The 26,194-nt window shown below is 33.7% G+C and overlaps 2 protein-coding genes across 2 annotated transcripts; both read left to right on the top strand.

Moving 5' to 3' along the window:
• The first annotated feature begins 21,742 nt into the window (after positions 1 to 21,742).
• LOC107614473 (uncharacterized) lies at positions 21,743 to 23,259 on the top strand. The gene is made up of 3 exons (XM_016316672.3): positions 21,743 to 22,191; positions 22,553 to 22,797; positions 22,922 to 23,259. The coding sequence occupies exons 1-3, from the start codon at positions 21,743 to 21,745 to the stop codon at positions 23,152 to 23,154; spliced, it is 927 nt and encodes a 308-aa protein (XP_016172158.1). The 3' UTR covers positions 23,155 to 23,259.
• Positions 23,260 to 24,698: 1,439 nt separating this feature from the next.
• On the top strand, positions 24,699 to 25,877 carry LOC148547623 (uncharacterized). Its single transcript, XM_088495517.1, has one exon. It carries the CDS (start codon positions 24,699 to 24,701, stop codon positions 25,875 to 25,877), a length of 1,179 nt encoding a protein of 392 aa, XP_088351643.1.
• Positions 25,878 to 26,194: the final 317 nt, after the last annotated feature.

The raw sequence follows: 26,194 nt of genomic DNA, 5'->3' as shown, positions 1-26,194 counted from the left end.
AGGTACCCATATTCTTCTTAATCACTTGATCTATAACTCTCATAGCTAGAGTGTATGACTTCTTTTTGGTATCAATTCTTTTATCATTATATTATATGTATATTAAAAAATTAGTTACTGAATTATGTTAAAATATAAAATATATATTAAAAATAAGTTAAATAAAATATATATTTATAAACAAAAATACGGTGATTAATTTGATAACTAATTTTTAGTATATACATAAATTTTTATTCTTCTATATATAGGACTCAAACTCAAGATCAATGATTAATTAGAAGAAAGATCTGTTATTAGAACCTAAAAGAAAGTTGTCTATAATAACTTGAGTTTCAAAAAAGATAGAGAGAAGTGAAACTAAAACTAAATTGTAAAAGAGAATATGTAAAAGACTACATGAATATTATGTTAATCATACTATACAACACTGATATATACTTCTATATATAAGAGTAGGAAGTATGCAGCATATATGCAAATATAGTCTGCATAGACGAATATAGTTACAATAATTCTAACAGAATTAATTAACTTAGCTTATATTAGTATTTTTTGTTGTTGTCCATGGTATCTTTTAGCCTGACAGGCCAAGGACTATAATCCGTCGCGGATTGGAGCTCCATTTAAAGATCTGCTATTGACCAATAGGTTGCTGCATGCACAAGGCAGGATTCGAACCCCCAACACTTGCTTAAGCGGACGAGTGAGCTGACCACTCGACCAACCCAAGTTGGTTGCTTATATTAGTATTTAACCTTTATTCTTTACACTCCCTTCAAAATTAGGAGTGGTTTAGGAACTACTCTGAATTTGGTCTTCCACTTATCAAATGCTATTGTAGTGAGTAATTTGGTTAAAATATCTGCAAGCTGCTCTATTATAGGTATATGAACCACTTGTAGTAACTTTTTATTCACATTTTCTCTAATAATTTGTATATCCAACTGAAAATATTTGGTCTTGTCATGAAATACTGAATTAGCTGTAAGTAAGACCGTGTTCAGATTGTCACAAAATATGGTTGGAATTGTCCGAAGCTTGATGTTTAATTCTTGAAGAAAATTTTGGATCCAAACTGTTTCGTCCTCACAAGCTGCCAAGCTGTAAAATTTTGCTTTAGTAGAGGATCTATGTATGGTAGCTTGTTTCCTATATGACCAAGAGATTAAATTAGTTCCTAAAAAGGCATGATAATCCAAACAGATTTCCTATCTTCAAGATCAACAGCCCAATCTAAATCAGAGAAGGCATAGATCATGTAATCTTGACACTTGTTTATGACATATGATGTTTCGTTCCTTGTAGATAGAGCAGAATTCTCTTCACGGATTTTCACCAATGAGCAAGTAGTGGATGATGCATAAATTGTGAGACTTTACATACTGTTGGGAATAAGAAGTATGACCACAATCCAATCAATCATGTGTCAAATAATTTGTTATTATTATTTTATTAAAATGTTAATATAATAAGGTCCTTGATTAAATTTAGAGATTTATTATTGTGATAGTGATCATAATATTGAAAGATAAATCTTTTATAATTTAATCTAAATTGTTCTTGGTCATAGGATTATTAAAAAGGACATTAATAATCCGGAAAGATCAATATAAATATATATATAATGGTCTTCATTGGATGAAAATTAATAGATCTCATTTATTAAATTATATATATAGATGGTGCATATAGAGATATAACTATTGAACTGACTCACTCTGAGAATTCCTAATGGTTATAATTACCGTGTATTTGTCAATAGGATATTCTCAAGATGAATATAGTAATAGAGTTTCCTTTGACCTGCGACTGTCATAGTAATTAACAATGTATTTATTATACTTTGATTCCGGACACCTAATACCATAGGGTGCTAGTTGAATGGATATTGTGTATGATTTAAATACTTGTAGAATTAATGATTAGTCAATAAGGAATCCGTCAACTCTTGGTAAAGAGTTTGAACTCTATAATTATAATGACTGAGATGAATAAAACATTGGCCAAGGAGATTGAATGAATGAAGAAATGAGTTTCTTAGGTCATTCACAGTTCATTATAATAATGGTAACAAGTTAGAGTTTGACAATTAAACCATACTCTAAGGGTTGACCAAGAGCTGGAAAGATGGAAGGAATTATACTTTGTTCTTCTGAGGTTCTTAGTAAAAATAGACTACTTCATACTATTGGGTCGTTGAGAAGTGTTGCTAGATCCCAACCTTGATTAGTAAATTTAGTATGACTAATTTACTACCCGCTTAGTATTGAACCTATGGGTCACACACTAACAAGTATTCTAATCTTTTCTGTAGAATTATTTAATTATTATTTTGATTTGATCAAATAAATAATTATATTAATTCAAATGGAATATTATTATATTCTTTGCTAGTACCAAGAATATAATAATAGTATGATAATTGAGAATATTAAATGAGATTCGAGAATAATTAGTTATTCTATTTCTAAATTTAGATGAGATCCTAAATGATTCTGTTTTCAAATTGAGTTATGATATGATTCATAAATTTGAAGGATTCAGATTTAGAATTTCAAGATATGATTTAAATTTGAATTGCAATTCAAATTTAAAATCAATAACAAATCTCATACTATATATATGTACGTCAAGAGTACAGGAAAGAGAAGAGTTTTATTTCTTTACCTCTACATACATAAACGTATGTGAACCTGAGAAGAATTTTATGGCGTGCAAAGAGTTGCAAGAGGTTTCTCAATTTAGATCAGATGTCCATTGGTTAAGGAGTTGACAGCAAAAGTTGGTCTCGGTGTGGATACGCATAGAGTCTTCGTACAATCGAAGAATAAAATTTTTACTAAAGCGTCTAAAGGTATTTAGATCTGATCTATATATTATTGGAATAAAATTTAAGCACAAAATAGATCTTTAAGGATTACTTTCTTTTCTTCCGCTGCGAGTTATGAACACATAGTAATCTTTCACATACTACAAAAGATAACTCAGGTCTAGTCATAGTAACATATTGCAAGGCTTCTAAAACAGATCTAAACAATGTTGGATCATCAAAATTTTCAGACCCTGTTGACAGAAGTTGAAGTGAGGAAATCATTGGGGTTGGCATAGGTGCAGCAGTGTTCATTCCAACTTTTGATAATAATTTCTCTATATATTTGAGTTTGAGATAGATGCAATTGTCCCTCAATACTATTGTCAACCTCAATGCTTAAAAAATAATGTAGTTTTCCCAAATCTTTTAGAGTAAAAATATTATTAAGAGACCGAATTATGTTCTGAATTTCTAGAGAATCATTACCAGTTATGATGATATCATCTACATAGTAAGTAAATAATAGATTTTGTACTATACTTGACAAAGAGAGAAGTATCAGATTTTGCATTTTAAAAATCAAAAGAGAAAAGTGTGTGACTCAATTTAGTGAACCATTATTCCCCTGGAGCTTGCTTCAAATCGTATAGACTTTTGTTAAGTTTACAAACTAAATTTGGTGATTCTTGATCAAAACCAATTGGTTGAGTCATATATATAGTTTGATGCAAATTCTCATTTAGAAATGCATTATTAAAATCGAATTGTCTTATTGTCTATTTTTTTGAAAGAGCTAGAGATAAAACAAGTCTAATGGTGGCTAGTCGAATTATAGGACTGAACACCTCTTGGAAGTCAATTCCTTCATGTTGATAGAAACCCTTGACAACCAATCTTTCTTTGTGCCTTTGTATTATTCCATTTGGATTTTTCTTCATTGCAAACATGCACTTGCATCCTATTATGTTTGCATTGGGTGGAGCAGGAACTAGATCCTATGTATTGGCATGAATGAGTCCTTCATAGCTTCAAGCAAGTGAGGAATAGTGAGAGCAATATATAAAGATTTTAGTATAAGATCATCCAATGTTTGGTCATTATCAGTAATAGCATTATATATTTTGGGTTTAGATACCATGGCTTTAGCTCTAGTTGTCTTGGGATAGCTGTTCGTAGGAGTTACTATAGGAGGAAGGTTAATTTTTATGGCTGATATAGGAGTTTGTTCTGTGAGAGGCTTAGATAGGAAGGCATCAGTGTTAAGGTAGTTGTGGTGGTTTGATTATTAGTAGTAGTAGATGTCTTAGTGAATAGTATTGAGAAAGGGAGATTATTTTGTGGTGGTGGGTTGATAGTAATCTCTCTAGTGATGGAGGGAATATCATTGGTGGTTATAGAAGACATGGTATCAGATGACTTTGAAGTAAATAATGTAGTGTATGAAAAAGTAATTTCATAAAAAATTACATGTCATAAGACATAAACTTTTTTTTGTAGGGACAAGGCACTTGTATCTTTTTTGTGTCTCGTAATCAAATTTGTATTGATTCTAAGGTCTCGGGTGTAGATAGCATGCATTACAAAACACCTTAAGAAAGTTATAATCTGGTGTGACTGAAAAAAAGAGCTCATAGGGTGAGTTAGCATTCAAAACAGTGGTTGGTAATCGATTTATAACATAAGTAGAAGTAAGAAAAGCTTCATCCTAATATAATAAAGGCATAAAAGCTGAAGAAAGCATTGCCAAACCTATTTCAGTGCTGCGGCGATGCTTTCTTTCAGCCTTGCCATTTTTTTCAGAGGTATAAGGGCATATTTTTCTATGATTGATACCTGATTATGAAGGAAATTCTTGAAAAAAAATAAAAAAAGATACTCCTTACCATTATCAGTTTGAAAGTTTTTTATTGTATGGCCAGTCAAACTTTTCATACTTGCCTTATAATAGTTAAATGCTTCAAGAACCTGAAACTTAGAGACTAACAAATAGAGACATATATATCTAGAAAAGATATCAATAAAAATAACATAATAACAAAAATCGAGATGTGAAACTAATGGAACAGGCTCCCAAACATCTGAATATACTAATTCTAAAGGTTTAGTGTACTATGTTAATGAGTATGCAAATAAAATTTTGTGCATTTTTGCTTGTATACAATGTTGATAAACTAAAGATAAAGGAAAAAAATTCAATTTTTTTGCTAAATTGAATATTACATTATTTCATAACTTGCTGAACAATTTTAATTGCAGCATGTCCAAGTCTCATGTGCCATATATGATAAAAATTGTGAAAGGCAAAATACAGTGTAGAATTCACAAGTTGCTTAATAATTTTTTGTATTGATATATTTAGAAATTCATAGATGCCATTAGTTATGATTTCTTGTAAGGGATGTTCCTTAGTATGTTTGCACTTCACATAGCAAGAATTAGCATGGAATTCAAAGAAAACCTAATTGTCCTTAGTAAATTTTGCAACACTTATATGGTTCTTTGTTAAATCAGGAGTATGAATTAAAATGACAAAAATTAAAAATACGATTTGAATCTTTTGTAAGAAGTAAAGACTAACCTATATGAGATATATGCATACCTGTGCCATTACTTATATGAACCTGATCAGATCCTTGATAGTCTGATGATAAGAGGTTGCAATGATCAGGGGGTGAGATGGTAGGAAAAACCCATATTAAGATGCCATGAATCACTCGACACAAAAAAAGGGACATGCAAGAATGCTATTGGATTGTGGAAGGAAGAGGAAGGGGACAGTGGTGTAGAGGCTTTAGATTATGTAAATGATGTTGTGGATGATGAGTCAGATCTTGGTGCTTGTGCATTTATGCAAGAACATGTTGATTGTGATTGAGATGGTGAAGGAAAAGATTGATCAAATTTATGATAGCAATACCAAGCTAAGTGGCCTATTTTGCCATAAATTTGGCACAGAGGACGAGAAAGTCCATAATTACCTCTGCCTCCTCTAGGAAAACATCCACCATGACCTCTTCTTCCTCCAATATTAGTTTGTGCTATGTGTGCTTGTGGTGTAAGAGATTTAGGTCTTCGTAACTTATCCAGATAGTTTTCATGTTGAATGATAAGAGTTTCTATCTCAGATAAAGAAAAATGTTCTAATTTAGAAGAAATAATGGTGTGTAGCATTTGGAAATTCTCACTGAGATCATTAAGAATGACCTCAATTTGTTCTTCAGCAGTGATGAAGTTTTCAAGTGCTGCAAAAGAGTCACAGATGTGCTTGATCTTCGAAATGTAATATGAAACTTTAATCCTTACTTCTTTATTGTCTTGAGTTGAGCCTTAAACTGCTTTATCTTGTATTTTGTGAATTTGACAAAATAATCTTCAATCATTTTCCAAATTTCATAACAGAATTTAGAACCAACTATTTTGTTGTTGAATTGTTGGTCCATGGAAGCAGCAAGAAAGAGATGAGATTGTAGTCTTTTTGCCTCCATTGATTGTATTCTTTTTATTCTTTACCTACTACACAATCTTTATATGATGCAAATTGAACTGGAATTAATTCTTTCTTCAAGTGAGCTTTAAGGTAAATCTCTAATGGCTGCCAAGACTTGTTGTTGACAAGTTTTAAAATTATTTTCACCAAGTTGATTGCTTATGGGATTCTGAAACGATTTGGCAATGAATGGAGTTGCTGGTAGGATAATAAGGGCATTGTTGTTAGGTTGAGCCATGGATCAAGAAAGAGCCTAGCTCTTGATACCATGAAAGGAAGTTATCTATAGTAGCTTGAGTCTCAAAAAAGACAGAGAGAAGAGGAATTCAAACTGAATTGTAAAAGAGGAATTGTAAATACTAAATGTTTATTGTATTAATTATACTATATACCATTGAATACTCCTATATATAAGAGTAGGAGGTATGCAACATATATGAATGATGGTCTGCATAGCCGAATATAGTTACAACAATTCTAACAGAATTAACTAACTTGGCTTAGCATTTAACCTTTATCCTTTACAGAACTAACTATCCGGTGATGAAAGAAAAACTACATACCCATGTTACGCGTAGAAAAAGGATAAAGAAAATTTGTGTTTTGAATATTTGTTGAAGGTTTGGTGTTGTATATCAGTGTGTAGTGCATTTTTGTTTATTTATTATGTTTACTTGACATTCTTTGATGGAAGGTTAATTTTCTATGTAGTTTTATTATAATACCACAACTCATTCATACTACACAATTACACAAACAACACTTAAAAGGAGCATTCGTCAAGATTTGAATCCGAATGTAGCATATTAAGAGGCTTATGATTTGTCACTTTAATAAACAATAGTTAAGAATTTCGTTCCCTATTTGACATTTGTCAACTTTTAAACCCGAACATAGCATATGAAGAGACATATGCTTTCTCACTTCAACTAAAGTCTTAACTACAATTATCAACCTCTCAAAGGATCATATAATGAGCCATCAAATTACATTTTTCTTTTGTTTGGCCTTTTATGAATGAGACTATATTTTTTTTTGCCTCTATTAGGGGTTGTTGTAAGATTCAAAATTTTTAAAAATTAAATAATTAACTATTTGTGAGTTATTATATTTTTTGAAATTTTATTTTTAAAAAAAATTATTTTATTAAAACTAATTAACTAAAATTTTATTATTATTAAAGTTTAATTTAATTATGACTTATTCTATTAGTTTAAATTATTTATTAAAAATTATTTTGATAGACAAAAAATTAAATTGATTATTATTATTATTATTATTATTATTATTATTATTAAAGGTTATAACGTAGCCTTCAAAAGAACGAAAGGAAAGAAAAATGGAATACATATATATATATATATATATATATATATATATATGGGTAAATTATATTTTTTGTTCATGAAGTTTGACAAAAATTTCAAAAATACTTCTAAGTTTTATTTTATTTTAATTTTGTTTTAGAAGTTTTCGATTTGTATCAAATATACCCATGACGGCTAATTTTTTAAAAAAATTTAAAATCAATTCAATAATAATTTCATAAAAATAACCCCAACACTAGCAAATCAAGCATAATTTTCATGCATTATTGTTAGATTAGCCTTAAATTTCTTGAAAATTTAGCCGTCAAGAATATATTTGATGCAAATCGAAAACTTTTGAAACAAAATAAAATTTAGGAATATTTTTAAATCTTTGTCAAACTTCAAGGACAAAAAATATACTTTCCCCTATATATATATAAACACGACACATGTCTCATTTCTTTATTAACAATGACACCTAAGAAACCTTTCTTCTTGCCTCACCTCATGACCAAACTGAAGTTGAAAGAAAAAGAAAGAGAAAGAGAGTGAACCGTCTAAGTAAGAGAACGTGAAGCCATGGAACCTTTGACTTTTGGCGCTCGATTTTTTAAGATGCGTAACTCTAATAAAAAATCTAATCTGATAAAAGTGTTCGTATTCTTCTCCTCTACACGTTGGCATTACTTTTATCCAGTAGAAGTTGACGGTGATGTAACTCCTCTTCCACTTGAGTTCGGCCAATTGGAGTTCTAGGAGGCACAGACGATTTCTGACGTTTTCTTCTTTAGCAGTTCGGTCAGAAAACTTCTCTAGAGATTCCGTTGTTGTGATTTATGCACGAAGGTAGGTTTAGTTCGTAATTTTATAATAATTAAATATGAATTTGATAAGTGAATGTTAGTTTGATTAATTATTGATTGAGTTTGAATGAGTTTATGTTGAATTATTATTGTTTGATTGAGATTTTGATTCGGTTATGTATGAACAGTCAACTACCTGGGGTGTTTTGATTATTTTGGGAGTCAAAATGGATTTGCAAAAACTTTAAAAATTATATTAGCTAATTTTGAATTATTAAAGAAATGATTATGTTTTGAATTTTATTGAGAAAAGTATTATGTTTGAATTTGATTTATCAAGAAAAAGAGTTTAATGAAAGAGAAATAGATTTGAATTGTTTTTAAAGAGATATTTTGATATTTGAAAAACACTTGGGCAATACGCAAGGGTTGTGGCTTAGTACCACTTGTTTCGGGTATGAGATGAGGAAGAAGAATTATAAACACTGAGTTTAATTATGGAGTTTTGAATGAATATGAAAGAAATAAAATGATAACAAAAGTAGCAATGAATTTTGAATGTGATACCTGGGTAGTAGCAAGGATTGTGGTTCGTTCCGCTTGCTCCAGGTCAGTGTTTGTGATGCCTGGGTAGTAGCAGCAGTAGTGGATTATTCCACTTGCTCCAGGTTGAGCTTTCAAAAACCCGCCTGGGTAGTAGCGGTAGTAGTGGTAGTAGTGACTCTTCCACTCGCTCTGGGTTAAGCGGGTAGTAGTAAAGGGGTTGTAACTCAAACCCACTTGCTCCGCAATGGGTGTTTCTGTCCATGGTTAGCTACCAGGACGTGTCAGGTTGGTTATATAATCGACATATGATATCATCAGCCTTAGGACAGACATGCATCATACTTGTTTGCTCATATTTGTTTGTGATTGTATTTTCTATGACTGTGTGTGCTTGTGATTAGATTCTATGTTCTGTAATTGTTGAGTTGGATCGTACTTTGTTGACTGTTGTTATTGACTGAGAACTTAATGAAACGAACTTAACTTCTAACCCCGATCCTACTAAAAACTCCGCAGTTTTTACCCACTATTTCCATCCCTTTCAGCTACAGGTGAGAAGGTTTAGTGTGGAACTACATGAGCATAGAAGATTATATTCACAAGTTGAGTTGTTAGAATTTATCTTCCCCTCGTCGTTTATTATTTTAGTTTTTAGAGGGGTAAGACTTGTAATTGAGGTTCCTTAAATAAGTCTATGTATATAAAACTATGTGAATGTATATATTTTTGTGATGAAGTAATTTAAAATAATGTATCCTTTTATGACTATGTTTGGACTTTGGATGTAACATCTATTAAATATTTTTTCTCAGAATATCAAACAGATATATGTATGGGTTTTTTTCTTAGACCATAAATTTTTAGTTTCAAAATTAAAAAGGCATAGCTGTAGACCTGTAGTAGAAGGAATGATGAGTCAAAAGATTTGAGGCCTGCAGTAGAATTGGTTGGTTTGTTAGTTTAAAAATAGCAAGACTTAATTAACCCCAAAAAATGGAACTGAAATTAAGTCAATTTTTGTACCAAGACTAAAAAGTAAAAACGTGTTTATTTTAGTAATTAACTTAGGTTGGTTGAGTAGTTAGCTCAACCGTTCATTTAAGAAGTGTCAGGTTCAAATCTCGCAACCCATTGGCCAGTGGCATTTTAAAGTTCAGATCGGCAGTAAATTAGCCCATGGGCAGTCGGGTTAGAAGATATCGTAGGCAACTAAAAAATTAAATTTTTTTAATGTTGTCCATGCACAAAGCGCAATCAGAATCAAACCTTCGTCGTTCACGCTCATTGACCTGCAGTTTCACCTCGGAGAAAGTTTCGTGACCGATTCAAGTCGGTTGAACACGGTGGGCAGGAGATCCTGAAGGTCCGCCTTGGCGTTCAGGGAAAGGCGTTGGTGAGACTAGCTATCGACGCAGTGCCAGCAGCGGCAAACGAGAGAGCACTGATTGCGGTCAACAGTAGTGAAGTGGCTGAAGATTCTGGCGAGGCAATCATCAGGAAGAGCTGCAGTGAAGTCATGATTGATAGGGTTTTTTTATTGGGGTTAACGTTGCAAGATGTTAGAGTTATTCATGTAAAATGAAGAAGAGAATGGAGTTTAGAGTCTTTTTGTTATATATGGAGAAAAATGAAGGAATATTCATCAAATGTTGCGTTTAGAGGTCTCCAAAACGACATAATTTTGCAACAGAACTGAGATTAATTTGTCTTCTTTACACACGCGAATAGTTGACTGCCACATGTGCTGGTCTAGGCGTTCATGTTAGTATTTTTGGTTTGTCCTTAATAAAAAAAATTAGAACTTTATCTTTTAGGTAGTATTTGTTTGCGAGACAGAGATCAAGAGACATAAACAGAGAGACAGAGATCAAGAGATAGAGATAGAAATAAGTATTAGTATTGTGTTTGGTGTGGAAGTGTATAAGACTAATTTATGTCTCAGTATCCTGTTTTGGTTTGAAATAAAAGTAGAGACTAAATATTTAAAATTATCAAAATGCCCTTAATTTTAATTAACAACCCTAACCCCCAAATCCAATTTCATTTTCCTCAGCATGCAACCCTAACCCCCTTTCTCCTCTCTTCTACCTTTTCTCCTCTCCTTTCCCGTGAATGAATCCTGTAGTCTGACCCGCCACCGGTAGCACCTCCAAGGGTCTGAACGACGACGACGCCTCTCCAAGTCTCCATCGGTTCATCTTCGTGGCGCCAGTTGCTCCCCTAGGTTTGTGACGCTGCTGCCGTTTGCGCGCCCGTGAGTTTGCGTCACCACCGTCACCACCATCTCGGAGCTGTGCCTCTGGTTTTCGCTGTTTCGCTGTCAATGGACCTAGTATCTTCTGTCAATTTACCTTATTTGCTTGTTAATTTTGTGAAGTTCAAAGATGATAATTTTGAATGGCATTTTTGATTCCCTCATTTTCTGATTTGTAAAACCTTCATTTTTTGATTTGGCTTCATATGGATGAGAATATGTAAATTCCTCATTATTTGATTTGAGATTTGCCTGGATTTGCTTAAAATTGCTGATTTGTACTTCATCAATTGTTGAAGATTTCTGAAGTTGTCATATCCCAGTTCTTATTTGCCCTCATTTGCTTTATATTTCTAATTTCTGTGTCATTTTTTTTAAGATTTGGGAATTTGTGATTGTTGAGTGTTGATTCCATGGTTGCGTATTATAAAATTTTTTTTACCTTATTTGTACTTGTTAATTGCTGATTTGTGAATTTGTGATTGTTATATTTATAAATTTATTTATGATGATTTCTGTATAGAAAAACAAAGAAGATGATTGGAGAACTATTTATCCTAATTATGTTCCTATTATCACTCTTTTTCCTTATCAAAATTAGTAGACACTGGTGTGTTATCTTGAATTGGGAATGTATTTTTACTACTGTCTAACATACTAGAAGTATGAAAATTTATTGGAAAAACTAGAAGCACCAACATTTGATTTTAAATATGACAAAGACATCTCTTCCTTGGAAAGAGAATGATCCCTCTCCTGACAATTGAATTGTAGCATCTGCGGCCCCTTGACTTGAGAAGAAGTCTCCCTCCCCTCCTCTACTTCTTTTTGTACATCATCTAAAACTGAAATCCAATATTTCCTTGAATCAAACCAGGATAGTTCATAACAACAATTTCTAAAGCAAAAAGAACAATATAACAAGATGCAAACATCGACAAGACATCAAAACTAAACCGCCTTACCACTAATGTCAACATTGTATACCAAATCACCACATGTCTTAACTGGTGTAGTTTCATCTTCAAACATGTAGGAAATATCTTGAACTGGAAAATTTGTTTTGATTAGCTTCATTAAATAATTTTATTCGGACTAGTTGATTCATTGTTGTGTTGTGTTACTATTTTTTGATAGCTGTTTTGATTTTTACTTACTGTTAAATGTATAGCGACTTGGTTAGCAATGGCTTCCACAAGTAGAAGATCTACAAGTGGTTCATACAGCAGCGACAATGTAACGGGAAACGTTTTTGTGAGTGTGGTTTAAGAGCTCCATTACAAGTCTCAAATAGTATTGCCAACCCGGGTAGAAAGTATTACGCATGTCCTGTAAGACGATGTGGATGGTTTAGATGGGCAGGTCCAAGTATCCAACATTCTGACATTGGAGATGATCACTCTTGTCAATTGAATTTTAATTTGAAGACAATCGAACAAGTTAAAAATCTTCATACTGATGTTGTGTATCTGAAATTTTTAGCATTCCTTCAACTTGTTATTTCTATAGTCTGTGTTGTCTTGGTCATAGTATTGTTGTTTAAGTTGTAGTTTGACCTTTGAAATCAAATAGGCAAATGACAAATTGTAATAACTAGTTTGAGAATATGTTTCGGTATATTTCATTATTAAATATAAAATGAGTACAGATTTCGGTATGTGTATAAACTTATTTTTAGTTACATTCGCATGTAACATTTTATTATTGAAGACCCATTTCCACTTTTAAAATGTAGGGTTGGAGATGAATTTGATAATTTCAACATCTCTTCTTCTCTTTCTCACTCTAGTCTTTTTTACTTCACTACTGCTCTCATTATATTCTTTTTAAATAAAAAATAAAAAATATTGTGGTACTATCATTCATATACCCCAAGGAACCAGCATCACATTCTTCTTCATGCTCTTCTTCTATCTGATCACATATGCTCCCTTCAGTAGTGGCAACAATTTCTTCAAAAAAAAAAAAAAAAAAGAAACTTGCAAACCTATTTTTTTCTTCTGCAGGTATATATTCTCCCTATATTTTGAAGACCCTTTTCCAGACATGCTACCAAAGTCTTTCTTGCATAAAGTCATATTTGTAGCCCCACATTTTCAGAGTTCTATTCTATTGTACCATTCCTTGTCATTACAAAAGATAAATAATTCTTCCACTTGGTAAATGATTATTCTTTTTTATTATCCGAAGTTCAAAATGGGACAGTTGATAACAAAGAATTATTAGAAATTTCATTAACATGATCATGACCATAAATATTGTACTTAGACAACAATTCCTGGTCAAGTGACCAAAATAAAGGCCATACCACAATACTAAAAAGATTGTACGAAAAACCTACACCTATTCAATACAGACCAAAATAAAGGCATTACCAAAATATCTATCCAAATGTATACCAAATATAAGTTTGTACGTTAAACCATCTTGAATATAACCATCTCACAAAATACTAAAACCCTACAGTAAAAAACTTAATACCCTAAGCCAAATCCACATAACAAATGTAGGCCACTTCTCAACTTGATATAATGGAACGCACAAGGCCAATCATCTGAATTTGACAAGTCCCAAAAGTGTGCATACACATTAGAACTTTCAGCAAACTTCAAAATCGCCCTCACCACCTTGTCATCACCGAATCCAAGCTGTGTGAGCTTCTCACCAACCTTAAACTTCTCGTTCACACCAATAATGGCATCAGCAAGTAGTTGGGCATTCTTCCTTTGGTCAGCCGAAGATTGCTGGATATGGTCAGCCATCCTTTCCAAAACGTCAGCTTGCTTTCTCTTCCTCCCATATCGCCTTGTGCTTCCTCCACTTGCACCAGCTTCAGAATGTGAGGCTTGTCCTTGCACTGCTGGCCCTCCGTCGTTGTCTGGATGTGGAGACATCTCAGAGTCATCAAATCTAATTGCAGTGTCTTCCGTCTCTTCATTAACTTGTTCTTCCACATCAAAGCCACTAACTGCTGCTGCTCCCGTGGCTCTATCCCTGCCAAATATACCCTCCAGCCAATGAAACAGAGGAAAGGGCTTGCCAAGACTGTAGAACTTGGTTGGATGTGCCCGTGAAAATATAGTATTAACTCTGACCAAAACAAACACACATACAAATTATAATATTAACTCTTCACCAATTATTACACATTGTTTTTACATGTCACTTGTTTTAATCAATGCAATTTGTAGAGGAAAACATGCAAAGGGAAATACATAACAAAAGAAAGATCAAATTCAACACGAACAAAAGAGGTAAGCACAAATTTTATTTTACTCTAAATTCCATTCAAAAGTGGCTCGGATACAAATTTAAAAGTGGCTCAGATTCAGTGTACACCGTATAGTTCTATACAAATCCTAAAAAAAAGATAATTAAAGGGTAAAAAATGCTTATATGATATATTAAAAAGTATGAATCACACTCACCTTCAACCATGCATCAAGAACATCTTTGCTATCAACCTCGCCACATTATTTCTCATGATTCCAGCCGAATCCACTGCATCCAAGCATGTCAGTAGCGTACTGATACTTCTCCTTCAACCGCTTGTACTTATTCTTGCAGTGCTTTGCAGTCAGGGTACAACCGGGGAAGGCCTCCAACATCTTCAAAGCCAGTTTCTTGAATGTTTCGGGTTTGAATTGCCCACAGTCATCCCTTTAACCATCTACCACAAACTCCTCCATGAAGCCAACAAAAGCATTATTCTCTTCATTACTCCACATGTGTTTGTTGTCCATTTTCACCTACCAAAATTAAGATAATCAACCTTGTGCAAAATTAAATTTTGTGAACATAAATTAACTAAATTAAAATAAATTAACATAAATTAACAAAAAAATAAAATAACAAACAATAACACAAATAACCACAATTAATTCACAGCCTACAACTCACGCCATAAGCAAATACAAATATACAGTGACGAACCCAGAAAATTTTAAGAGTGGGGGCAAAAATATATATACTAAAATAAATTTTGTTAAATATTATAATTATATGAAAATATAAAAATTAAAAAGAGTTAGTGAACACTTTCATTCTTAAAATACTATTCATTATATATAATTTATAAAAAAAATATTTTTTTATTTCTAAAACTTGAACTTAAAATATTTTAATTAAAGTATAGATACCTTAACTTATTATCCTAACTAATTTTTTATACACATTTAATAATAAAAGATTGAATTAATTGGCACATTAGCGCCTAATGATACACTAGTATTTATAATTTGAAACTAAAATTATATATAAATACTAGAAAAATTAAATATGTATATGAAAAGTATGTTTATATAAAATAACAGAAACATAATTCACAATTTTTTCTTTCTTTCTTTTTAAAATAATTAAATTTGTTATATATTTTTTAATTTAATTTTGATATAATGTAAGACGAAAGATTTTACTCATCTGTTTAATTATGTATTGTAATTAAAATATTTTTCTTTTACTATTTTTAAAAATAAAAAATATATTCTAAATTAGTAAATTAATTAATTCATTTTAAAATTTTATACGCAACATAGGTACATATAATAGAACAAAAGATAAAAAATAAGTAATAAAAATGAATAAATCAAGAATAAAATAAAATATATAAACTCACAAAAAAAATAAAATATTAGATTAATACCTAAACTATAATTGTTTGAATTAAAATTTGTAATTGAAAATATCAAAAAGAGAAACAATAAAATTAGAAGATATATAAAGTCATGGAGAGTTATATAAAAAAAATAAAAATTTTAAAATTTATTTTTTGATGAATAGAAGATGACCACTAGACAAGAAATAGAAAAAAAGTTGAAAATATAAAAATAAGAAGAGGGTTTAAGGGAATAAAGGAGTGAGGACACAAGAATTAAATTTGATTAGGTTAAATAATAATCAAAATGATAGAGAAGTAAAAAAGTGAATTTGGAACTTTAGCTAATTGAGTTTAATTTATTTGTAGTGGGGTCATTTAAAATTTGAAGTGGGGGCATATTATATATAACTATATTTTTTTTAAAAAAAAATTAAAAACACCATGGGGCAAGTGCCCCCTCATTGTTGCTACTGGATCCGTCCCTGCAAATATGTAAAACTAAACCACAAACAGTTAGTTGCTATTACAAATTAAGAGGTGCTATTACAATGTTTCCCGTCTCAACAAGTCATACAAATTAAAATGCAGCCATTACAACAATACTCAATCGATTACGATGTTTATTACGCCGCTCTTACAACACTACTCCATACGATTTGTTCACCACTCTTCATACATCTCAGTTGCTATGTTGTCACGCCAGTGAGTCCACTCGTTCGTGTTTTCAACCACATCAATCATTCCATCTTGTGCTTCATCTCCATCAGGCATAAATTCATCCAATATGCTACCTTGCTCCTCCGGATCCATATCCATACTCTTTCGAATGAAATTTTGCAGTAAACAACAAGCAATAATTATTTGAGATTGTGTCTTTAAAGGGTAAAAGCTAGGGCTTCTTAAGATGGACCACCTCTTCTTCAGCAAACCAAAGCATCGCTCAATAATATTCCTAGCGGAAGAATGAACCCTATTAAAATATTCTTGATAATTGTGAGGTGCATGTGCTCCTTGGGCCCACTCTCTAATATGATATCGAGTGCCTCTATACGGTGCTAGAAATTCCGGACCATTTGTGTAACCAACATCTACTAAATAGTAATTACCTATACACAAGTAATGCAAACAACATAAGCTTAACTATCATGAACTTAAGTTATATGTATAGGCTTAACTCCAAAGATGGCATAATTACAGTGGGGTATCATAAAACTACTACGACGAGTTATTGCATCTCGAAGTACCCGTGGATCAGATGCCGATCCCTCCCATCCATTGAGTACATAAACAAAACCTATCTCCCGATTACACACTCCTAAGACGTTGGTGCAGATTTTACCATTTCTTGTTCGGTTATCTTGCCTTCTCATACTCGGGGACTGTCACCTCTATATAAGTGTCATCTAATACTCCCAAGCAACCCTATTATCCATAGAAAGTTATGATACTCAGATATAGAATTCTTCAGGCAAATATGAATCATACACAACATCGAGTAAGCTCTTCCTTAAACTTTCTCCATGTGGGGTCAAGACAATTCTCTTCAACTGGTGTAGCCTTGGCAAACAAAATGCTTTGATACGTATTACATCCTTCAAAACTTTATTAAAATACTTACTCACTGTCTCTCTGGACCTACAAAATCTAACTTACAGACTACGATTTTTTTCATGATGCGCTAAGATAATTAAGAAAGTCGCAACCTGCTCCGGCATGCTTACATGACCATCCTCTTTAAGTCCTCCTTGAACTTGGAAAAACTCATACAAATTAGCAAAGGTATTTGTGTTCATTCTCAACTCTCAAATACAATTCTTATCACCCTTACCAACAATACACTCTAAAGTCTAACGTTTAATTCTACTATTCATTCTTCCGCCTAACGACGGTTGGCCACTAAGTTCTATCCCTAAAGTAAACAAATAGTGTAAGCACAAAGAACAACATCAAATCTTCATACTTGGATCTCATCTCTTCATAAAAACACACGCATCGCTTAATAATCTCCGGCCGATCCATTTCTTCCTAGCAAAGTCATTACATTAAAAAACGCATAAACATTCAAATAAATCTAACACTTCTTGATACAAAATCTGCTATATCTTCTTAGAACCAAAAACAAGATCAAGAAACTAGAACCAAAAGACAGGAAACACTATTTACTTCTCAATTTTAATTTAGTTTCAATTGGAAATCAAAATAGAAAATACAATAGAAACACACATTAAATGAAAATATCGATTTTTCCCTCTCATTTCATATACTGAAAGTGACTTTTTCAGGTATTTTAAGCAAATCAAAATCTTCCAAAAGCTGTTGTGGTTTAGATTGAAAGAGTTGTGTTAAGAGTTATTATTTCGAGCCATCCATGATTATCATACGAACTATATTAATGTCGTTGAGATTATTCATCCTAAGAAATTAACCAAGAAAACGTGAAAAGGCTATTAGACTTGTGTAGATTCTGAAAAAAGTAGTTGGAGTTATACTAACTAACAAGGTCTTACCAAGTCGCGCAACTAAAAAGAGAAAAGTTAATTAAACTTGTGCAGATTAAATAATTCAAATGAACTTAATAATCATTAATTTTGAAGATTCAATAGACTCAAGACTATCTTACCTTTTACCTTTTAAGCTAAAATAAAAATTCTACTTCATTTGATAAGAGAAGGGTTTAGTAAAGATACCAGCAACTTAGCCAACTCCTGAAATATGTTAAATTTGCAAAACTGATCCTGATTAACATGTTCCCCTAACAAAGTGCAACCCAATTTCAAATAAAGTGCTTGGTGCAGTTATATAAACTTTTATTAGCTATAGTTGAATATCAAAGTATATTATTGAAGTGCCACTACTCTTTAAACAACAAATAAGCTAACAAATTTTTCATCAATACAATTTCAGAAATTACTGTGAGTGAACTGGTTATAGCCACAACAATCATACATTTACAAAATAATTTACACAATTTCACATTAAACAGATGTAAATTATGCAAAAAGAGCATCAAAAGTTCAAAATCAAAAGCTGCATAAACATGAATTTCAAAAAAATCAAGCATGACCAAAACCAATTCATAAGAAGCACAACACAAATGAAATTAATGAAACAAGATATGAGAACATAGAACCAAATCCACAGAAGCTATCTACGCATCTATACATTAGAACAACGAACCAAATCGCATTGATAAGAGAAAAAGAAAGATTCTTTCTATGCAACTAGTAGAACAAAGAACCAAATCCACAGAACGTTAGTTGCAACATAAAAAAACGAACAAAATCAGTAAAGAAATTTGGCCACAACTAACCTAGGTTACACAAGCTATGACGACGACAAGGAAGTTGTTGAACTCGACAGCAATAGGAGACTCTTTCAACTGGGTTCCTCGAATGTTGTCATGTGAAGGAGAAAATGAAGACATGAGAAGACGCGGCCTAGGAAGACGAACTTCGACGGCGACTCACTTACCTTGTGGTGGTTACGACGGCGGCGACGAGGTGGCTGTCCTGACACTGGCGATGCAGAGGCTGCAACCTAGACTTCGAAGAACAAATGAGAAGATGGAGTGAGTGGACCGCTAACACTGAAGCCCTAATCTGAAGAAAGGATAAAGTTGACATTAGTTCATTAGAATATGGGTATTTTAGGTACAAAATATTATTAAAATTTTTGTTTCTGTCTTTAAAAATTTCAGTCTCCAGTATCCCTACTTTTTAGAGGTACTGAAATACTAAAATTTTGGAGACAGAAACACAAATTTAAGTACCAGTCTCTAACTCAACAAACATAATACTGAATTCTTGTCTCCTAGTCTCAGTTTCAATCTCTGCAAATAAATACAACCTTAGAGTTAAATGTAGGCTAACTTTTTGTAGGGAGTGGATCTCTCTAATAGAAAAAAAATTGAATGGTGTCAATTGTTTAATTTTTTTTTGTGACTGTCAATTATTTAATCTAATCCATTATTATTTTCTCTTTCATCTTTATTTTTAGTCTTACTTATAAAATTAAAAATAAAAAATTATACTTTATTCTTTCAATTAAAAAAAATGGAGAGGATCATTTCCGCTTTTTGTATAGTTCAAAAGCTGTGGATAAAGTATCGATCTTTAAAAAGTTAAGAGGCTGACGGTTTTTTTTTTAAAAGAAATACCTAAATCAGTAAATCCTTTCCAAGTTCCCGGTCTCCCCTTCCCTTTCCCAGTCCCGCCTTCTCCAGCGGCCGCCATCCCCATCCTTTCCAGCCCGCTGCCGGCCCCATATTCTCCGGTTCTTCCCCTCTTCCAGCAGTCCGTTCCGCCATTCTTCCTTTCCCTGAGCTTGAAGCGGCGATTTCAATCCAGTCCGCGCAGCTCTGCCGTCATCGTCGCCCTCACCTCGTGCTCGCCTTCCAGTTCTGGTAGTGTACTCCTCTCCTCTTTGATTCTTGCTGAGTTTTTACTTCTTGTTGATGGTTGCTGGTTTCTCTGTTGTAATTTCTGGTTGTATTTTTTTTTTGGTTGGTTATCAGATTTTTTGCTATTGCCTAGTTGTTCTTGCTGCAGGTTGCTCATTGCTGTGTTGTGTTGTTTTGTTTTTGCTATTTGTTAATTGAGGCAATGTCCAGTTTGTTCTCTGAAATTCCTAGCGCTAGAGATAAACAGTCCTGGCTTTTTGAAAAGTACCAAATTGCTCCTGAATTTACAAATCTGAATTTTCTTGCCCGTTAATTCAATATTGTGCTGACAAAGTGTTAGCTTGACATTAAGGTGACATAACTAAGATTTCAATATGATCAATTGGGTGCCCTAAACTCATTTTGGTTAATTGATTTTATATTAGTGGAGAGGCTAAAATGAGTCCAATTAACCAATTTGGGACGACTATTTGATCCGAAGTCTTAACCATGTCACCTTCCTATTGAGAATGTCAAGCTAACACTTTAGCACTCCATGTCAGCAGTCAGCACCGTGTTAATGACATTTGAATCAGGGGCAAAAGAGATTCGTAATTTGTAATTTCAGGGACCAATTTTCTCATTTTCAAAAATCAGGGCTGTTTTGACGAGCATTGGAAATTTCAGGGACCAAACAGACATTACATCTTTGTTAATTTGTTAAGTTGTTAATCACTTAATTGATGTTGTGTTAAATGTTATTAAAGTTTTTGCTATGTTGTTATTGACTTATGTTAATTGCTGTTGCCTAGTTGTTCTTGTTATCGAATTTTGTTGGTCATTAGATTAATTTGTGTATTTTTAAGATTTAGTAGAATATATTTTTGTGACTTTATTTATAATTTTATATATTATTTTATTATAATTATGTTTTTGTAGCATTTTAAAATATTTTGGTATTTTTATCATTAACAAAGTTGAAATAACTTTGTCAGCCATTTAACGATCTAGGGGGTACTATTTATAGATTACTTTAAAATCTTGTTATAATCTCTTTATCTCATTCTCCTCTTTCCAAAACCATCAATCCAAACATAGCCCCAGGTTAAACCCCCTCATCACTCATCAGTTTTTATTTGTGTTAAAACAGTGCTGCTGTTGGTCCTTCATTCCCATTCCCACATGGTAGTAATTTTCAAAGCTCTGATACCCAACTTGTGAATCCATCAATTCGGTCCGTAATGTTTTCACCTTGACGAGTAAAGATTAGAGCTTGCTCCATCATCGGTTAGTTGCCTCTATTTCCCTATTTTTTTTCCTTCTAAGAGAAAAGTTCACGCTTTTATTTAATTTAAAAAGTTGGTAACTTTCATTAGTGTTTTATGTTCAAAATTCATGTATGAATTTTTGGACTGAGAGTTAAATGCAGTAAGTTTAAATTGTAGTTACATCCAAATAATTCAATGTGCATTATTGATTTTTTTTTCCCTTTCATGTATTACAGATAATTGTTCCTTGTGATTTTGTTGAAAGATTCTTAAGGACTTTTAAGATGCTGGCAGTTGATCCTGCAAAAAAATTATCTTTCAATCGATTGATTAGCAATGGTGATTTGGTTATAGTTTATGAAAGGCATGACAACATGAAGGCCGTAACTGTGTCTGAAAGTACTGTACTGCAGAATCGATTCGGTGTTTTTAAGGATTCAGAATGGATAGGAAAGCCATTTGGGTCTAAAGTATTCAGCAATAAGGGTGGTTTTGTATATTTGTTAGCTCCAACACCAGAGTTATGGACTCTAGTTTTAAGCCACAGGACTCAGATTCTCTATATTGCGGATATTAGCTTTGTTATCATGTACTTGGAGGTTGTTCCTGGTTGCTTGGTTCTTGAAACTGGCACTGGAAGTGGATCTTTAACTACTTCACTTGCAAGGGCTGTTGCTCCTACGGGACATGTCCATACGTTTGACTTCCATGAGCAACGAGCTGGATCGGCCAGGTAACAAACAAGGAAGATGATGGTGATATTCTTCTGTGTTCATATATTTTTGTGTTTTTCACTTGTGCCTTTGGCCTTTTCTTACCTCATGATTGCATATTTGTGAACATTTACATACTGGTGAAGAAATATTCCAATATTCACTCTCATTGCATTCTGTATGCATAAGTTGATGTTTAGTTGGATTGGTAGGACTCTACTTAACAGGATTTAGCTTTCTTGAATGGCTGAAAAAGTCGATTTTGAAACGTGTTGATAGTTAGATTCTGTAGATTACTAGTAAGTTCTTGACAAAGGGTTGTGCGGAATATAGAACCGTTCCTGTCTCATATGTTTACTTGATTTATTTTCTTCTTCATAGGGATGATTTTGAGAGGACAGGTCTAAGCAGCTTAATCAGCGTGAGAGCAAGGGATATTCAGGGCGAGGGATTTCCAAGTGAATTTGCTGGCTTGGCTGATGCCGTATTTTTGGATCTACCCCAACCGTGGCTTGCTATTCCTTCGGCTGCAAAAATGTTAAAACAAGATGGTACATTATGCTCGTTCTCCCCATGCGTTGAGCAAGTACAGCGATCATGCGAAACTCTTCAAAACAGCTTCACAGGTACATTCTCTCTATATTTTTTAACTTTTGGTGCAGTTTTATATGTCATTCAAGTTATCCATGCAAACTGCAGCTACCTGTATTAGACTGACGTAATTCCTAAATAAATTTTGCTTCTTTAAAGATATAAGAACATTTGAGGTGTTGTTACGCACATACGAAGTTAGAGAAGGGAAAATGGAAAACCTTAATGGAGACAACAATGGTTCTAATGGTTCTCTCCCTTGCAAGAGGAGGCAACGTTCCAATGGAAGCTATGTGCCGGACAGTATTGTTTCTTCCGTTATGGCTAGACCTTGTGGCGAAGCTAGAGGTCACACAGGCTATTTGACATTTGCGAGACTTAAATGGCTCTGATGAAGAGTGCTACCATGTCCATCCATTTTTGTAGCAAGGAAAATAGGTCAATCTTAGTGCCTCCATTCAATTTGGCTATGTGCAGAGACAAGGATAACGTAGAGCATTAATCTATTGTGGAAGTGCGGCTGTGCGGGTTTTCAATGGGTTTGACTGCTATTGACCGATTTAAATGCATAAATGATCTAGTTAGGCTACAGTATTACTAGTTTTTGACCGGTTCGGTCTAGTAGTTTTGATACTATGTATTTTTTTTAGTAGGAATCGGATATTTTTTTTCTTTGATTTGTCTTAATTATTATATTTAGTTATAAGGTAGATTATTCAATTTTTTGTTCTTTCTTGAACGTGTCATATATTCATTCGAAAATGTCACATTACATGAGAAACAAACAATATTGAATTATCAATATAAATAATAATAGGTTTTATAATAAGATTTTTGCCTTTGTTTTATAACATGATGCTCTTATTTTATAAAGGAGCAGCAAAATATGATCTGGATCCATTTTTTCTCATCTCAGAGATCGATTATAAAAGCTGTGATAGAACATCTAATCATTTATAGATGTGCTTGCATGCATTCCAGATAAGGGATACTTGATAGAGTTTCATTCTTCTTCACATTAGGTGTTTGTAGAAATTTTTTTTTTTTAAGTTTTCTTACTCTTCACACTTTTACATAAGCACCCACTTAGCAATACCACCCCCATTTTTTTCATTACATTGCTACCCTGAGAAATGATTACCTTGTGAGATCTGTGTGTAAACCTGTGAAAACAGGGCATGGGTTCATGATCAATTGTTTTGTGAAGAGAAAAGCATAACAAATAAGCAAATACATAGTGGCTAGCTGATGTTGCAATAGATATGAGTTGGTCATAAAAAAATGACCATTTTATATTTAGTGGGATAGAAAATTAAGTTTTGAAGACCAACATCTCACATACCGACCTTTCATCACGGTCAACAATAACTTTCATGGTCGAATCTAATATGCTAATAATAGTTATATCAAAATCACAATCCCTATCAACTCTTCATCCTCAACTAATGTAATTTTTCTTAGTTTCTGATATGGTCGTCATAAACGAGCTATAACTCGGCATGGTCCGTTATAGCTCCTCCATTCATGAGCCATAACTCGGCCAGATAAATGCGCCGTGATAACCGACGACAAAACGGTAATACAATCAAGGGACGTTACTATCTTTTTGTAACCGACTTTAAATACTAAAGACGTAACAGCCGAGCAGTCTACCATATAAAAGCCAGGTAAAGTATTTTCTTCGGTAAGTAAGATATAGCATAATATACTGACTTAAGCTTCGGAGTGCCTTTGCAGGTATACTCCCCCCCTCATTTGTTCGCGTTATTCACGTCACACCAGAAAGAAAAGCTCGGAATTCAAAGATCGGACGATCAGCCTCAAAGCACATAAGCTCGATTGATACCTCTATTTCGCAAACAAGAACAATTGGCGCCCACCGTGGGGCCGAGGAAATCAAATTTTTCTTTTGGTCCTGTTACCCTTGCTTACGCCCATGGCTGACGTACCACCTCATTCACTATCCGAACTTATGCGGATGATAGCTGAGCTACAACAAGTCAATCAACGGATGGCCGATGAAAATCAAATAATGGCTGCTCAAATCGCCGAGTTGAATCATGTTCGGATAGAACATGACGAGACTCATCATCAGCAACCAGAAGATAATGAACATCATTCTCAACCATCACACGTCTCGGAGACTATCCGAGCCAACGAAGTTCAACTCGAAGATGACAAGGGAGAGTCCAACGAACTTGTGGGACCCTTCACAGAAGAAGTGATGAACTTCGAATTGCCAAAGAGATTCACCTTGCCACTAACCCTCACACCTTATGATGGGCTCGGAGACCCAAAGAAGTTTCTCAAAAAGTTCCGATCAATAATGATCGTCAACGGCGCATCAGATATTGTTTTATGCTGCTGTTTTCCAAATTATTTAGACAGTCCTGCACTTGATTGGTTGTGTGCTTTGCCTGCATGTTCTATCTCGCGATTTCAGCAACTGGCCAAGCTATTTGAAGATCACTTCGCCAGATCAGCAATATACCTGCATGATTCTGACTATCTGAATACAATCAAGCAAGGGCAAAACGAAAGTTTGAAGGACTATATGACCCGCTTCACAAAAGTCGCCATCAGCATACCCGATCTCCATCCCAAAGTCCATTTGCACGCAATCAAGAGCGGCCTCCGACCTGGGAAGTTCCAGGAAATAATTGCGGTAGCCAAGCCCAAAACCCTTGCCGAGTTCCGGGAGAAAGCCAAGGGCCAAATCGATATCGAGGAGCTCAGACAAGCTCGGAAATCTGACAAACCGAACTACAGAGACGATGACAGAACTCCGAACAGTAAGAAAGGTTTTAAACTAACACCTCGCTTTGATTCTTACACGCAGTTTAACACTAAACGGGAGGACATCATCAAAGAAATTCTAAATTCAAAACTCATCAAGCCACCAAGAAAGGCCGGCACCTACCAAGACACTAAGAACGTAGACAAATCTAAATATTGTGCCTTCCACCAGAAGCACGGCCACACCACTGATGACTGTGTGGTAGCAAAGGATCTTTTAGAACGTTTAGCTCGGCAAGGCCACCTCGATAAGTACATCGGCGGTCACATTCAAAAACGTTCAACACCTTCAAGGAACGAGGATTCATCAGAACAATAGCACCGAGGAAAAGAAAGGACAACACCAAATCAAAGCCCCAAGGTATAATCAATTGTATTTCAGGTGGATACGCCGGCGGAGGATCATCAATCTCGGCAAGAAAACGATCATACCGAGCATATATGGGTCCCCTCCTGAAGCAACTCTCACAACACAACTCCCCCAAGTGACATTCACACACGCCGACTTTAATTCAAACATAAACAACTTGGACGACCCTATAGTCATCACCCTTCAATTGGGCGATCTATTGGTAAGGAAAGTACTTCTGGATCCAGGAAGCAGCGCCGACGTTCTATTCTACACAACATTCCAAA

Source organism: Arachis ipaensis, chromosome B8, assembly GCF_059453495.1.
Source record: "Arachis ipaensis isolate K30076 ecotype BB chromosome B8, ASM5945349v1, whole genome shotgun sequence".
NCBI classification, from domain to species: Eukaryota; Viridiplantae; Streptophyta; class Magnoliopsida; order Fabales; family Fabaceae; genus Arachis; species Arachis ipaensis.
Note: the sequence above shows the minus strand (reverse complement) of the source record. Positions and strands in the feature narration are given on the sequence as shown.